Below are 16,202 nucleotides of genomic sequence, written 5' to 3' on the forward strand. Positions count from 1 at the left end.
ACAGCAGTATCAGGAGGCGGGGAAGGGGATATTCAGAAACAACTACGCATCCCTCTCATGCATCAGAGCTCAGCACTTCCATCCCATTCCTCTTCACCCTGCCAAGAATCTTCCATGGGGCTCATGACACACAGGCCGCATGCAATAAACACGAAGCAGCTAGGATAGCTCAGTTTGCAGAGCATGGGACTCTGAACCTCAGGGTCTTGGGTTCGAGCCCCACGTGGGGCAAAAAGATTCCTGCATTGCAGGGAGTTGGACTAGATGACCCCCTGCGATCCCTTTTCAACTCTGTGATTCTATTATTTCTATGAAGAAAGCACTCAGATCATCTTTGCCCTGGATTAAAGCAACACCTGTGTTGTATTGGGGGGGTGTCACATACAAAGAACTGTCATCCTGTTTGTGCAAGGACTTCCACTGCAGCCCCTCTCCCCACCATGTGCCTCCAAATCTGTTCTGAGGGCTCCCCTACCCCTCTGCAGTGGATCTGTAGGGGTCGCAGGGAGGAGAGAAGGAGGAGGGAAAGTTTGACAGCACAAACAGAAGTCCTTGTGCAAGCGGGACTACTTCCTAGGTCAGGGAGGCAGGAATGTCTGAAAACACAGACACACAAGCAATCCATGTTGAACAGTGAGAGGGGGCACAGAGCAGGTTTCTACTCATACAATGATTTGCTACGTTCCAGCTTGTCTTATTTCCCCCCGTCGGCACTCCCACCCCACGCGGTATACAGGATGTTTATATCTTAAGAAATATTTATGCATACTACCCTAACCAAGAAGATTCTGCTGATCTACACAGCAACTTGAAACTCTTCTGCACACAAACAGAGCAGCGGGAGGCCAAGGGGAAAAGGCGGCCGGCCCAAAATTTCTAGAAAAAGCATTCAGCTGGCTATTGTCATTTCAGCATGACCTGTGTGGACATTTGCTCTTTTCAACCGGGCACATTGGGAAGGACATACAGGTCTATGTCTTCCATCGTTCAGCTTTGTGGACTTCATGATGCCTCTGCGTGCGCGCGTGTGTGTGTGTGTTTTCAACCTATTTTAAGCCAAGTCTTCCATCCAGCTCCAGTCTTCCTATGCCAGCACTACCCAATCGGCAAGTAGCCTCCAGAGACAGCAGTACTGCTTTCAACGGAAAGGTGAAAGGTAGAAACTGTTCTATCTGATCCTCTCTCCCATTTCTTTATTTTATTTTTTAAAAAAACAGAAAATCATAAGGAGGCTTCCTACAAGATGTCTGAGAGCACAAAAGGAGCTTTTATAGGACAGCATATCACCGAAAGAGCTGGAAGTCGGGCGTGAGCAATCTTTTTGAGGCTGGGGGCTGCATTTCGCTAGGGAGAGGGGGGAACGTGGTATGGATGCAGTGTGTCCACTGTGGCTGTTGGGGCAAAGCAAAAAGTGGACAGGGCACCCCTTCTTTCTCCCACCGTTCATTCATTCTCTCTCTCTTCTTGCTTGGGAGAAGGGTAAAATGAAGGCTGCAACATGCCTGCCACAAGTTGCCCGCCAGAGCTGAAAGAGGTTGTTTTCCCGCCCACACTATTCTGTATAGAAATAAGGACTTGCTTTTGCACTGACACTTGGCTTCAAAGTCGCAGGCTGACTTCATACTCAATGGTCCACGGCCTGAACCGAATGGAGACTGGGGGGTGGGAGAAACATGCAAAGGGTTTTGTCAAGCACAGAGTAGCTGCTTCTAAATTCACAGGAAATGATTACACAGCCAAGAATCAGAGGGCAGTTCCACGGAAGGTGTCGCAATGCAAACTGGAGTTCCTACGGGCCAAAGCGAAAGCAAGTTTCCGAGCGGTGTGACCTCACCCTAGCCGACTGCATAAATCGCCTCAGCAAGAGCCGAATTTCATACGCCATTATTCTGCCCAATCGCCAGGTTCTTTCCTTGTGGTCTTCTCCAGATTAGCCTAATCCGATTAATTACACCACTTTGAAGATATAACCGGCTCGGCGGTGTTCTCCTTTTCCCAGTTCAATCTATTACAGCGACTAAGTTATCAGTCCCCAGGGCGCACTATCGCAAGCGAGCAAAATGCTCTGCGTCTCCAACCACAACTGCAACCTTGTCTCACGGCAGAAACAAGCCGACCCCTTTCCACACGAGAGCTCCAACCACATAGGGAAGCAGGCCGTCCTGCCACGTGGTGGGCCGAGCATCAACACATATTTTCTGCAAACACTCAAATATATGGGGCAGAGCGGGCACAGTAACAGTTGGCCCAGTGTGTCTGTGGAGGCTACAGACTGCATACCCTCCAAATGTGTCCCTATTTTCCAGGGGCAGTGCTGGAAAATCAGTGCTTCTGATTTGATCCTGGAATGCCTCTATTTCCCCCACAAGTGATGCCACAGCCAAGCTCAAGGAGAAGGGGCAGCAGTGGCAGGGAGCATCCCGTTGCCTCTGCTCCCTTGGGCAGCTTGTAGTGGCTGCTGGAGAGCGGGCAAGGAGGAGGAGATGCCGCCACAGAGGCCCCATCTTGCCTGACACATTGGCCCTGAGGTGCAGACAAGTGCAGGGCAGAAAAAAGGAGCATTGCTTTAAAAAAATAAATGCTTTGTGCATCTGCTTCTAACCTTGCTCCTTTCTAAAATTTATTTATTGATGTGTACTTTTCTTTTTGTAAACCTACCAAAGAATAAAATAAAATCTTTCATTATACCCATACATTCAACGACTTCCCTCCTTCCCCTTCCAACATTCTTTTAATTATCCCATAATTCCTGCATATCCCCCCCCCATATTCTTGCATTAGTCCCCCCCCCCCCATTTTTACATGCCTTTTAAATATGTTGCACTGTTGAATTTACCTCAGTACTTGCCGGCATTTTCAATTATTTCCCACATTCTCAACAAAAAATTTCCACTCCTCTTTAAAGACCTGTTCTTCTTGCTCTCTTATTCTACATGCTAGACCTGCTAACTCTGCATATTCTACCATCTTAAATTGCCAGCCCTCCTTACCAGGGACCTCACTCACCCTCTAATTGGGGGCTAACAAAATCCAACCCACTGTTGTCCATAAATGTTTTTTTTCTGAGGGATTAAGGGGTTTTCTCAGGACTGGGGAGAGCATTTGTGCTGTGTCTCATTGGTACAGTGGTGCCTCGCAAGACGAAATTAATCCGTTCCGCGAGTCTCTTCGTCTAGCGGTTTTCTCGTCTTGCGAAGCAACCCTATTAGCGGCTTAGCGCTATTAAAGGCTTAGCGGCTATTAAAGGCTTAGCGGCTATTAAAGGATTAGCGGATTAGCGGCTAAAAGGCTATTAGCGGCTTAGAAAAGGGGGGGGGAGCGGGAAAAAATCGGAACACTCGCAAGATGTTTCCGTCTTGCAAAGCAAGCCCATAGGGAAAATCGTCTTGCGAAGCAGCTCAAAAACGGAAAACCCTTTTGTCTAGCGGGTTTTCCGTCTTGCGAGGCATTCATCTTGCGGGGCACCACTGTACAGTGGTGGCGGCACTCGCCCTTCTTCTTGATAGGACAGAATTTTCCAAATGTTGTGTCGCGACATGTTAAGTGTGCCAGCTGCAGTGTGTAGGTGCGTCACGCAAACACTCCCCACGCTCCGCCGGGGGCTGGAAAAGGGTGACTTTAACCTCCGGTTTGCTAGTCAGACTGAATTATCATGTTGCGAAATGATGCATATCTAAAAAGTGTGTCACCAACGTGAAAGGTTTGGAGAGCTCGGGGGTTGGGGTGGGGTCAAGGAGGCCTCCCAGATGCTGCAGGACTACAGCTCCCATCATTTTCAACTTCTGAGCTGAAATGCAGAACCAAAATTGTAAACTCTCCTCTGTTCAGTCAGCCTAAACAGAGTACAAGCCCTGACACACTTTTTCACCTTTCAGAAGAGCAGGACTCTGTCTGCAGTCATTTCCAAGCCAAAATCAGAGGCAGGAACCTGTCATCTTGATGTTTAGGCAGCTACAGAAGCTTTTTTTGTGTAAGGAAGTTTGATCTGGTGATTTGATGGAATATTAATCATACAGCAACAGAAACAGTGCTATTGTTTTCATATTTTATCTCATTTTGTCTCATGGCACACCACTTCAATGGTTTCTTGGCTGTGGCAAGGTTTACAATTCTGTAAAAACCGCCACAGCAAAAATACCTCTGCTGGTTTAGGGACAAGGAGAATCAGAGTCGCCTAACATCTCTCAGGCAGGTCTCAGAGTGGGTTAACAATCAACTTGACTTTGCAAGGAACTCTGGTAGCTCTATGAGGAGAACAGAGGTTTCCTAAACAACCCTTAAACTGCATTTCCCAGAATTCTTTGGGGGAAGCCATGACTGTTTAAAGTGATGCAGTACTGGTTTAACTATATACAATGCAGACAAGGCCCGGCCTGTTGTCTTATCCCGTTTGGCTTTGCTTGCGCCCAGAGGCCTCCACTTATTCTAATGCTAAACAGGAGTGCCCTCTAAAGGCAGCCAACGATACTTTTGCTTTTCCCTCAGCAGATAGATTTCCCCTCTCCGCTGGCTAAGCACTCTCTTCAACTGGCAGAAGACAAGCCCGACTGCAGGCTTCCCAGGTTCTCCACTGACTCCTGGCGAATCTCCTTCCCCGTCCTCTGGGGCTCGCTCTTTTCCTCTCTCCTACCACTACTCCCTTCTGCCTCTTCCAAGGCTTTTGCAACTGGGGCAGTTGAGTGGGGTCCCGGCACAGCCGCCCAGGGGCCTGCGGTATCCAGATCTCCACAGAAATAGTAAGATAAATAAATACATCCAAGAAAGGCAAGATAGAAGCAAATACAAATCATGGGCAAGCTGGGATTCCAAATTAAGCAACAGGGCACCTGAACTCTTACAGGCAAAAGCTAACCTGTGATGCGTTGCAGCAGGGGGATGATCATGCGCTGCCCTGGAATACCCGAAGCTGCCTTATGTTCACTGACATATTCAATAATCACACAAGACGTAACTGGCTGTGTTCTTAGATAATTAAGGTATACTATTCATTGTATCAAACTGTTAATTTCAACAGAAGTGACTCATAAAGTTCAACAAACGAACAAAGCAGAAGACCCAGTGGATCAGATCATTCTCTAGTCAGTTCATGCATAAGGTCCATCCGTGTAATGGTGTCTATTCCACCTGTCTGTTCATAAAGTCCAAACAATCCACATGTAAGGTTGTTACAGTTCCACAAAATGCTTTCACAGAGTCTAGACAAGGCTTTTCGGAATATTGGCCTTGTTTTGCCGTCCTGGGCTGCACCAGTAGTTTTAAAGCACTAAGCAATGCAAATAAATATGTTCACTGACAGTCTTTGGCTGATTAATATCCTAGTGCCTTTTAAATGTATCTGTGGGAAGGGGGTGTTACTGTTTTGTTGTTTTGGTTTAATTATTTACTTGTATTTTATTCTGTAGGACCACCCTGAGAGCTTTTGATGAATGGCGGCATATACATTTAACAAATGATGATGATGATGATGATGATGATGATGATAATAATAGCTCAGTATTGTCCACACAGGCAGGCAGCAGCTGTCCTGGGTTTCAAACATTACCAGCCCTACCCGGAGATGCTGGGGATTGAACCCAGGACCTTCTGCATGCAAAGCAGATGCTCTTGTCACTGAGCTACGGACCTTCCTCTTTAACGGGCCTCTAATGGTGGGACTATTGAAAACCACCAGTCAAACCAGTGGCAAGGAAACCCAGACACCAACCACAAATCAGCATTCCCATACCAAAGACTCAGCAAAAGGAAAGGAAGGAAACCTACCCCGTCCTGCCAGCCTCCCAGTTCTCATGCTTGGTAAGAACGTTAGAAAAGCCCTCACTGGATAAAACCAAAGGTCTATCTGGTCTAGCATTCTGTTCTCTCGGCAGCCAGCCACATGCCTATGGGAAGCCCATAAGGATGATATGAACGCAATAGCCCTCTCCTGCTCATAGAAGGGACCCCGTGGGTCATCTAGTCCAACCCACTGCAATGCAGGAATGTTCTTGGCAACTGTCTTTGACAGCCATCGTGACTCGCTGACAGCCTGATCCTCCATGAGTACGCACAGCCGAGAACTAAATCCCACCTCCCCAAATCACTAGCAGTGCATGCGTGTTATTGTTAGGGTTCATTCCTCCTCAAAAAGGCACACAGAGAAGGAAATCAATTAGTGCCCGACCATTACGTTCATGGGACATGGGTGGCACTGTGGGTTAAATCACAGAGCCTAGGACTTGCCGGTCAGAAGGTTGGCAGTTCAAATCCCCGCGACGGGGTGAGTTCCTGTTGCTTGGTCCCAGCTCCTGCCAACCTAGCAGTTCGAAAGCACATCAAAGTGCAAGTAAATAAATAGGTACCGCTCCGGCGGGAAGGTAAACGGTGTTTCTGTGCGCTGCTCTGGTTCGCCAGAAGAGGCTTAGTCATGCTGGCCACATGACCCGGAAGCTGTACGCCGGCTCCCTCAGCCAGTAAAGCAAGATGAGCGCCGCAACCCCAGAGTTGGTCACAACAGGACCTAATGGTCAGGGGTCCCTTTACCTTTATTTACTTTCATGCATTTTAAACAGCCATACAGATTGAAAACACCCACATAACAAAAACCAGGGCTTCTTTTTTTCTTGCAGCAGGAACCTGCAGGAACTCATTTCTGGTTCTGTGGATTCACCCAACCCTCTAGAGTGTAATAAAATTTTTAAGGTCTTATATGTATAATAAATGTTCATAAATGTACTAAGCAAACATGTACACATATATATATAAACCACATGTCTGAAACCCATAGGAAAAGTCCTAAAGCCATTTTGACTCTTTCAGTCACCTCAGATATTTCTCTACAACAGGGGTCAGCAACTTTTTTCAGCCGTGGGCCGGTCCACCGTCCCTCAGACCATGGGGGGGTCTATATTGGGGGGGGGAATGAACAGATTCCTATGCCCCACAAATAACCCAGAGATGCATTTTAAATAAAAGGACACATTGCACAGGTTGTACAATGACAATAAAGGTATTATTATTATTATTATTATTATTATTATTATTATTATTACTCATGTAAAACACGCTGATTCCTGGACCATCTGTGGGCTGGGTTGAGAAGGCAATTGAGTCGCATCCGGCCCCCAAACCTTAGGTTGCCTATCCCTGCTCTACAACTTCGAAGAAAATGCGCCTCCCCATTGTCTCTGTCCTCACAAATCCTGCCTTAAGGACACATTTAAGGTGTGAATAGCAAGAGCCTGTGACCTGGCTCAGGAATTAAGTATTATCATTACAAAAGGATGGCCAGTCAAGTGACCATTAACAGGTAACCTGGCAGACAGGGTAAAAACAACGCACTCAGATTTCTGTTGTAGACAGCCTTTTCTGTGATGTAGGTATGATGTATCTGGGGGGTGGTCTTGGACTCCAAGGTGGGCAATTTAAAATGTCTATATAAGGGCGGGCACACCTTTGTTCTGGGTCCTCCTCCTCTCTCCTGCATGTGGGGGAGCACCCTGTTGCAAAAGTTTAATAAAGATCAGGCTTACTAGCTGCTTTGCTTCTCAATATTCTCTGGTTGGCCCCTGTTATTTTCTCCTACCGATGGAGAACCTACAAAGGACTCTATAAGGGCTCTTGTGTACCCCATAAGGGAATAAGGGCAGATTTTGTTTACAACAAGCGCAATTTGGGTAGGGCGCTGGCTGCTCATGATGGGGTGGGGAGGAGTTCTGTTGCGGAAGCAGGAATCCTTGCATTGATGGAACATTTTAGTTGGAATCATCCCAAGCAAGGCTTATGAGGAGCATTTGAAGGAGCTGGGAATGTTTAGCCTGGAGAAGGGGAGACTGAGAGGAGATGTGATAGCCATCTTCAAATCTCAATACACTGCTCAGCATATTGTTCATGCAAAGTGATCTGAAAGGTCCTTTAAATACGTCCTTAAACCTTCCCTCGCCACATATATGCGTACTCCTCACCACTAACCCAGCAAACTTGCTCGAGGAAAGTTGGATGTTCTGCAGCAGAATTCCAGCATATGATTTTAGGCTTTTAAGGAACTCAAGCCCTTTGTAAGGATAAGACAAGAGCTGGCCAGCCTGAGAGCATTACAACAGTTTTACTGCTAATGGCTTGTTGCATCAAGACTGAAGTGCTGTTTATTATTCCTACAGCTGCACGGGCCTCAAGGACGTCCAAATGAGTTCCAGCACGATTCCAGCAAGGTGGCTTCCCGGCTCCCTGTCTTCCCCCAGACAATTTGCAGGGTCCAAACTTCCAGTTAAGATGCTACTTTCCATCACAGCAACTGCCACAGGTCCTCTTCCCCGCTAAGTAAGCATTCACCATTTTCCATTTCATCAATCACAGCCAAGGTCAGTGGGGCCAGAAGCCCCTCCCTCCAATGGTATTGTCTACCTCCTCCCGTGTTGCCATGGAGACGTCTCTCCCCTTGCCCCACCCTGCCACTAATCAACTGCATAATGAAACAGTGCAAAGCAGAGTCTGTGCCACCACAGCAGCGGCAGCCCCTAAAAGTGGAAACTGTGACAACAGAGGAACGTACCAAGAGATAACCATGCTTCAGGAGGCAGGAGATTTCATTCATCAAGTGGGGGACCAACACGGCAGGCAAGCGAACACGCTCCCCCATCAGCTTTGCTTTCCTGATAATCATACTAGCGGAAGTAGAGTGCCCACATTCAAACAGGGAAGGCACAGCTAGCGAGGTGCCCCTGATCTTTGCTGGACTACAACTCCCATCATCCCTGATTACTGGCCACGCCGGCTGGGGCTGATGGGATTTGTAGTCCAAATAACGTCCAGAGGAGGATGCGATGGGTACCTTTGAAACAGGGCCTCCTACACACAACCTGACTTTTGTGTCCAAACAGTTTGAATTAGCTTTGAGAACATTGGAGCCTTGAGAACACTGGCTCAGAAGGCAATTAATAAACTGTAATAAAAATAAGAACAGCAATAACCAAAGAAGCTTGAATGCTGGGAGGTTTGGGACAGATAAAGGAAGCACTTCCCATGGCAAATAGCTCCAGTTCTAGAATTGCCTGCCATAAGAGATGGCTGCCAACTTGGACGGCTTTTAAAGGGGATTAGCAAATTTGTGGTGGGTAAGACTATTGATGGCGCCCAGTCACGGTAGCTATGTGCTACCCCGCCAAGATCAGAAGTACCACGCCTCTGAATACCACCAGCCACTAGGGGGGAACAGCTGCATCAAGGAGGCCATTGCCTTCATAATCCTGCTTTCTGGTGGGCTTCCCGCTGGCATATCTGGAAAACCAGACGCTGGACTAGACGAGCCTTCAGCCTGCTCCCACTGGACCTATATTTTCTGAGGCACGGGAGGAGAGGCTTCCCTGAAAGCGTGCACCCTCCACCCACCTCCCACAAGCAAGGGGAGAAGTGAGCGCTGCTGACCTGTCAGGGACACAAACTGCCCTCCGGCGGAGGCTGGAAATCGGAAGACTGTCTGCTGTGCCTGCTGCACCTGTCCAGGTGTGGCTGCAGCGGCCGCCTGGCCCTGCTGGCTGCAGAGGGCAAGGGAGTGCGGCTGCAACTGAGTGAGAGGAATGGTAGGGGTCCCGGGAGGGAGTGGAGCACCTGCCGGAAGGAGGGAGAAAAAAATAAAGCCTTCTTTAAAAAAATCAGGGGCCGGCCTGCTTTTTTAAATTTAAATTTAATTTTTTAGCTTAGGCTGAGTTTCCTCCCGGTTGTTATTATCTATTATCACAGGCCCTTGTTGGGAGGAAGAGGAGGGAAGGCTCCACATCCCAGCTCCGAACCCTACAATTCTCACAACCAGGTGTGCCACACACAAAAAGAGGAACAGTCATGGCAGAGGTCCTTGAGAAGCTCTCCTCTTCCCCACAGGAGCCACGGGGTGGCGAATTTGCAGCCACGGAATCTGACCGGCTTCCAGGCTTCACCTCGCAGCTAGGCCTCAAAGCCACACTCTCCCTCCTGAACCAATTACATTCGAGAGAGCACAGCTCCAGCATTCCTATTCCAGCCTCTCCGGAGCAAAAGAGGGAGCTTGAGACTAAAAACCGGAGGGTTCCACAGGGAAAAAGAAGGAAAGTGCCTCAGTCGGCAAGAGGGAAACTGACCTGACATGAGGGTGAAGCCGGTGGGTATCTGCATTAGCCCTCCGGAGGCCACTGCACTGGTTCCCGTGGTTTTCAGCACCGTCCCGTTGGCACTGGTTACCGTGTTGGGGCTGACACTGGCAGAGACTGGCGATAGGTAGTTGGTGATGGGGAACGAGGGGCCGCTGCTGACCTGCATGGAGGTGGAGGTGGTGGGCGCCGTCTGGATGGTCGACGTCGTCCCTGGCAGGTTGGTGACGGTGAATGCAGGCTTCAGCGAGTCCTGCAAGAGAAGGGCAACTCACGTTCAGAACAGGCGCAACGCCAGAAAAATCAGAATTGCCGCAACCAACCTCCGTGTGAACCCTGCTGCTCCAGCCGTACAAACTGCCCAGTGCCGTACGTGGCAGAGAACAGTCCCCGGGGCTGAATGTTTTCGTCGAAACATTCAGCTCTGTTCTAATTTACGTGGAGCCACCTTTGGGCTGCTGGAAGGAAGGAGGGAAGGATGTGGGGTGTTTGTTTTGATCTGCGACATGAGCCAGAAATCTGCAGCCAAGGAAGAGGCCAGTTGAGTATTTCTGCTAAGCGATGAATCAATCAATCTCTCTCTCTCTCTCTCTCTCTCTCTCTCTGACACACAAACACACACACGCACACACACCCCAGCACAAAGTCAAAAAATTGGATCCACTGAGACAGAAATGTCCAGTGGACATCAAACTGAGATCAAAATTCTCATTTTTCTACCCAGGCCCTCCTCTCGCATAAGCCTGATCATCGATAATGTTATCAGCCATCCTGTTGAAAAGGCCTTTCTTTATCCTTTTTTTAAAAAGAAAATATTCATTTTTCTTTTTCATTCATTACATACATCTCAATTTCTTAACATTTACTATATATTCCTCCCTGCCTCTCCTCCAAGACTTCCCCCAACTTCCGCTTCTGGTTTGTTTCTATTTTCACCCACTTTGCTATCTCTCAACAGAAAAAGTTATTAATAACAACATCAAAACTAAAAATAAAAATAAAAGTAAATACACCATCCTATTTCACTATCTTCTAAACATTTTTTGATGCTGATACAGTGGTACCTCAGGTTAAGTACTTAATTCGTTCCAGAGGTCCGTACTTAACCTGAAACTGTTCTTAACCTGAAGCACCACTTTAGCTAATGGGGCCTCCTGCTGCTGTCACGCCGCCGGAGCACGATTTCTGTTCTCACCCTGAAGCAAAGTTCTTAACCTGTAGCACTATTTCTGGGTTAGAGGAGTCTGTAACCTGAAGCGTATGTAACCCGAGCTACCACTGTAATGTGAATGTTTATTTAAATGGCCTTTCTTTATCTTTGACACACATCTATTCCTTTGCTCCCCCCATTTGACCTGCAGCCACTGTCATGCCGCTTCTCCCATCACAGCACTGCAAAAATGCAGCCCTCCCTCTCCTTCCCCTTGACGAAAGGTCTGGTCCGTGCCCTGGCTATCTCTCGTTGAGACTACTGCAGCCCTTCTCCACGCTGGTCTGCCGTCCTCTCACCTTGGTCCTGTTGCATCAGTCTAGCGCTCATCTGCTGCCAAAGTCCCTCACAGTTCCGATTACATGCTTCTCCCTCTTCAGCCTCCAACAGTATCCACTTCCAGCCCAAGTTTGTCAGCCCTCTACAGAGTTGACTCCTCTTTACAATTCCCACTACCCCACTGCCTCTGAATTTCGCTCCTCCAGCCTCTCAACACCTGAGAGGACTCTAGTCCTTCTCCCCTGCCGCCCCAGATGCTTGAAATTGCCTCCCAGAGCAGCCAGCACACCACCTTTCTTACTCCCCTCAAATCTTGGAAGCATAAGCACATGCAAGAGAAACCATTGTTTTCCTGTTTGCCATTGGCTGCACGTCCGTTCTTTTCCTGTTGTGTCCCCACTCCGTGTTAAGCTCCCCACCCACCTGCAATTGTAAGCTCCTCACGGCAGGGAGACAGACACGTCTGATGGTGATACATATTTACCTACCGCTAGGAGCCGGGCCTTTCCTGTCAAAGCGCCAGCCCTATGGGAACACTGCCAGGCTCAAAACACAACTTGGTTCCGGGCACTAGGCCAAATCCTAGTTCTTACATAGGAACGTAGGAAAAGTGAGTCAGACGACTGGTCCATCGAGCTCAGGACTGGCTGGCACTTGCTCTCTAGAGTTCCAGATGGGAGAAGTTCCCAGTCCGTAGATGCTAAAGGATTGTACTTGGGACCTTCTGTAAACAAGAGAGATGCTCTACCGCTATTTTAAAATGGAACTAAACTTGTGGAGGCTCACCCATGTTAACGCTCGACTCTGGTTTTTGCGGAAGAAAACTGTCAGTGGTACAACGAGAGCTGTCTCTCAGGGCTGAAGTCCTGGACGTCATAGAATAAGGAAACCCCAAATAGCCACCCAGAAGGTAACACACAATGGAAAAAGCAGCAAACAGGCTCAGTGTCAGTGCCTGGGCTGGTACCTCAGAGCAACCTCTCTTTCCTTTTATTTTTAAGAACATACAGTGGTACCTCGGGTTAAGTACTTAATTCGTTCCAGAGGTCTGTTCTTAACCCGAAACTGTTCTTAACTTGAAGCACCTCTTTAGCTAATGGGGCCTCCCGCTGCCGCCATGCCACCGGAGCATGATTTCTGTTCTCATCCTAAAGCAAAGTTCTTAACCCGAGGTAATATTTCTGGGTTAGCGGAGTCTGTAACCTGAAGCGTATGTAACCTGAAGCATATGTAACCCGAGGTACCACTGTATTATATTGGGGGGGGGGCAGCCAGCCAACGGGTATTTACATAGCTGCAGATGGTATGTTTCAAAGCATGTTGCCGTCTTATGCCACAAAATGGTCTCCTACTCCCAAGAAAACATGCTTAGCTGAAGTAAAATCCATTTGACTCCCGTATCAGCGGAATAGCAGCAGCGCGTAGGGAGAATCACTGCATCTCACTGTTCCACGTCTTGAGCAAACGGCAAACATTTGGTGATAAGTGAGATCTTACTACTCCCTGGGAGACTCTAGCCATTGAGAATCTTAGCCTTCTTGCGTCAACATTCTGGCTTGGATTCTTGGTCATGCTAAAATGTGACAGAATGCCGGGAACTGGGTTTGTTTGTTTTTAATTTAAAAGAGAGAGAGAAATACGTATATAAAGTTCTTGACCTTTAAAGACTGCTTAACTGGAATGGTGGAAACTAACCCTTGGGAATAGTCTGCTCTTGTTCCCTGCGGGTCAGCATGCCTGCACCTTCCACGCCCAGGAAAGGGTTAATGGGTTTTGTGTGATGTCTGTGCTCTGCCCACCCCATGCAGATTGGCGGGTCTGGAGCTCCCATGTGCTCCTCCAGGCTCCTGACCTGACACTCTGCCAAAATCAAGGAATTCACAGCTCGACTAACATCTAAAAAAGGAAAGGCAGCCCATTTTGGACAGAGGCAGCCAATCCTGATCACCCTTCCCTGCTGCATGGAGGGAGTGTGGAGGAGAAGGGGGGGGGGAGGAAGGGGAGAGAAGAGGTGGGGAGGGCTGCCCAGCAGACGCCAGCCCCCAATTCCTTTCCAGTCCTGGCACCGAGATCTGGGTAGATGGAATTAGGATGAGCATGTGATAATGGTACATAGCCCGGCAAATTAACTTTCCATTATCTCAGCTGCAACCTCCTTTCCACTAGAGAAGGGGGAGAGCTGTTACTCACCCCCCCACCCACCCCAAAATGCCACCCACCACAAGAGGGAGGGCAATTGCCTGCCATGGGGAAAGGGCAGGAGCAGGTTGCTATTCTGCACAAACACACTTAACACTGTGCTTATTTGCGGGGGGGGGGGTGATGTGGGGGGCAACATGAACAAGTGGCCTGAATCTCTCACAGACCAAATCTACAAAAACTAGGGGGCAGCAACAACCCCGCGGCATCAGTTCTCCGAATAACTATGATTTCATTTACAATATTTTTAAGCCCACCCTTATACAATATTTTTAAGCCCAGAGCTCGGGGCTCTGTACAATGGCTATTCCCTCCCCTTTTTATCTTCACAACAATCCTGTGAGGTAGGCTATGCCCAGAAGAGCCACTGGCCCAAGCTTACCAAGTGTGCTTCAAGACCGAGCAGGGATTTGAACTCAGTTTTCCCTGGTCTTAACCACTAACTAATCTTAACCCCATTTTTTAAATCCATTGGCTGGGAAGCCAATGGGTCTCTGAGTCACCTGCCGATCATGCAAAGACTGCCCTTTCATATGGGTTTGGCAGATGACACCGTGGCCGACTTGTGCTGCAGCAGTGGGGCATCTATGGTTCCCCAGATGCTGTGGGACTCAAGCTCCCACCAGCCCCAGCCACTGTGGCCAATGGTCAGAGATGGCAGAGGTTGTAGCCCTAGCAAGATCTGGAGGGCCACAGGTGATGCAGGCAGACACCATCTCCAACCACCAGGATAGGGAAGCTTACAAACATGGTGGTTCTGGTCTGAGGGTACATGAAGCTACCACTTTGCTAAAGCTAAGCAGGTCTGGATCTGGTCTGTGCCTGGATGGGAGACCACATGGGAACCACATGGGTTTCCTAGACAGAAGAAAGATGGGATATGAATGTATGTCTGTCACTCACTTTCAAGAACAGATATTGCTAACAAATGAGTGTAAGTGGCCTAGTAACTAACTAACGAACTTTATTTATTTTCTATAGGCTTATTTGCAAGGCTGGAAGAGGCTTTATTTTAATGCTTGTCCATGGGTATGTTTACATGATGTCTGGAGCATCCTCTTGACAACCTAGTATGTGCAAAGTTGCTATAACCCATCACAGCAGATCACTGGCCTCACCAGTTCAGGCAAATCCGCATCCTTCCCTATCCACTTCTCCTGGCAAAACATAGGAATATTGGAAACTTCCTTACACAGAGTCAGGCCAGTTGTCCACCTAGCTCAATATTGTCTGAGTTCCTGGAAAGCAGCTGCCAGTCAGTGTAGACAAGAACGTCTCCCAGCCCTACTGGAGATGCTGGGAGATTAATCAAGGGACCTTCTGTCTCTGATGCTCTGCCCCTGAGCTACAGAGGTAATAAGATAACCACCCATGGTGCATAATGACTAAAGGGCTACTGGACACATCACACAGTTAAGAGCGGGTGCTGAATGCATTTCTTCCCCAAGGGTGCAAGGCAGCTACAAGACCGGTTTTAGGGCCAGTACAGCTGTCTGCAGAGCATTTCTGCAGCAAACATGGAAAAGAAAACATGTACACACACAGAAGTCAGGGATCCCGGTGTTTGAAGCAAGACTTTCATGAGACTCTTATTGGGATGTCGTGCTTCCTTTGCACGCTAACGGTTGTATGGGTAGGCCACATCATAGAATTAAGATGCTCTCCCACAGACCTCAAACTGTAAATCACAGACAGTGATTTGGGGAGAGAGCTAAACCACGGACTTGGTTCTGTGCACCCAGCACTGCAGCAGAATGGCTGGGGAAGAGCAAGGGATCTGCAATCTCCTCTCTGGAAAATTGCAGGGATGCTAAGCTTAGCATTTTGGTGCAAATGAGGACATTGTTTCTGCTTTAGCCGAAAGGGCCTTTAACTAATTAACTCTGAAAACCTTGCTCGTTTGTGCAAAATACATCAGATATCTTACCTCTGTGGTGTAGTGGTTTAGAGCATCAGACTAGGACCTGGGAGAGGGTTTGAATCCCTACTCGGCCGTGAAGCTCACTGGGTGACCAATCACTGCCTCTCAGCTTACTATAGGGTTGTTCCAGGGATTAAATGAAAGGGGGGGGGCAATCCTGTATATTACCCAGAGCTCCTTGGAGAAAAGGTGGCATAAAAATGCAATGCCTAAGCACTGTATTCAAAGTCAGTTGGTTACGATGGAGTTTGGTTGAAAACCTGCTTTTGTGCAAACTCCTCTCACTTTTTCACTTTAACGTTTCTGGATGAGGCAGGCAGGCTGGGACACTGGGGAGGAAGGATAGGGGGTGGAGAAGAGACGGTCTTGAAAAAACAACTGTGAGCATGTTCAAATGGCACCTTATTGTGGACTCGCTGCCGCTCATGCAAGGAAGTTTTGAGAAGTGGCCGCATGTTGTTATGCTCAAAATTCAGTCTCGTATTATTTTCCCATT

At 48.2% G+C, this 16,202-nt stretch overlaps 1 protein-coding gene and 1 long non-coding RNA gene across 3 annotated transcripts in view; one reads left to right on the forward strand and one right to left on the reverse strand.

Annotated features, from left to right (window-relative positions):
• LOC308584213 overlaps positions 1 to 16,202 on the forward strand; it is a 264,753-nt gene that overhangs the window by 196,670 nt on the left and 51,881 nt on the right. The gene's annotated exons all lie outside the window — the stretch shown is intronic.
• SRF (serum response factor) overlaps positions 1 to 16,202 on the reverse strand; it is a 73,426-nt gene that overhangs the window by 14,119 nt on the left and 43,105 nt on the right. The window contains exons 3-4 of one of the 2 annotated variants that reach the window (XM_081188631.1): positions 10,089 to 10,350; positions 9,400 to 9,582 (exon numbers count right to left, since the gene is read on the reverse strand). In XM_081188631.1, the coding sequence (XP_081044757.1) occupies positions 9,400 to 9,582; positions 10,089 to 10,350 (445 nt within the window). The remainder of the gene's footprint in view (positions 1 to 9,399; positions 9,583 to 10,088; positions 10,351 to 16,202) is intronic. The other variant, XM_081188632.1, reaches the window with a different exon arrangement.

Source organism: Podarcis bocagei, assembly GCF_964188305.1.
Source record: "Podarcis bocagei genome assembly, chromosome: 3".
Taxonomy (NCBI): Eukaryota; Metazoa; Chordata; class Lepidosauria; order Squamata; family Lacertidae; genus Podarcis; species Podarcis bocagei.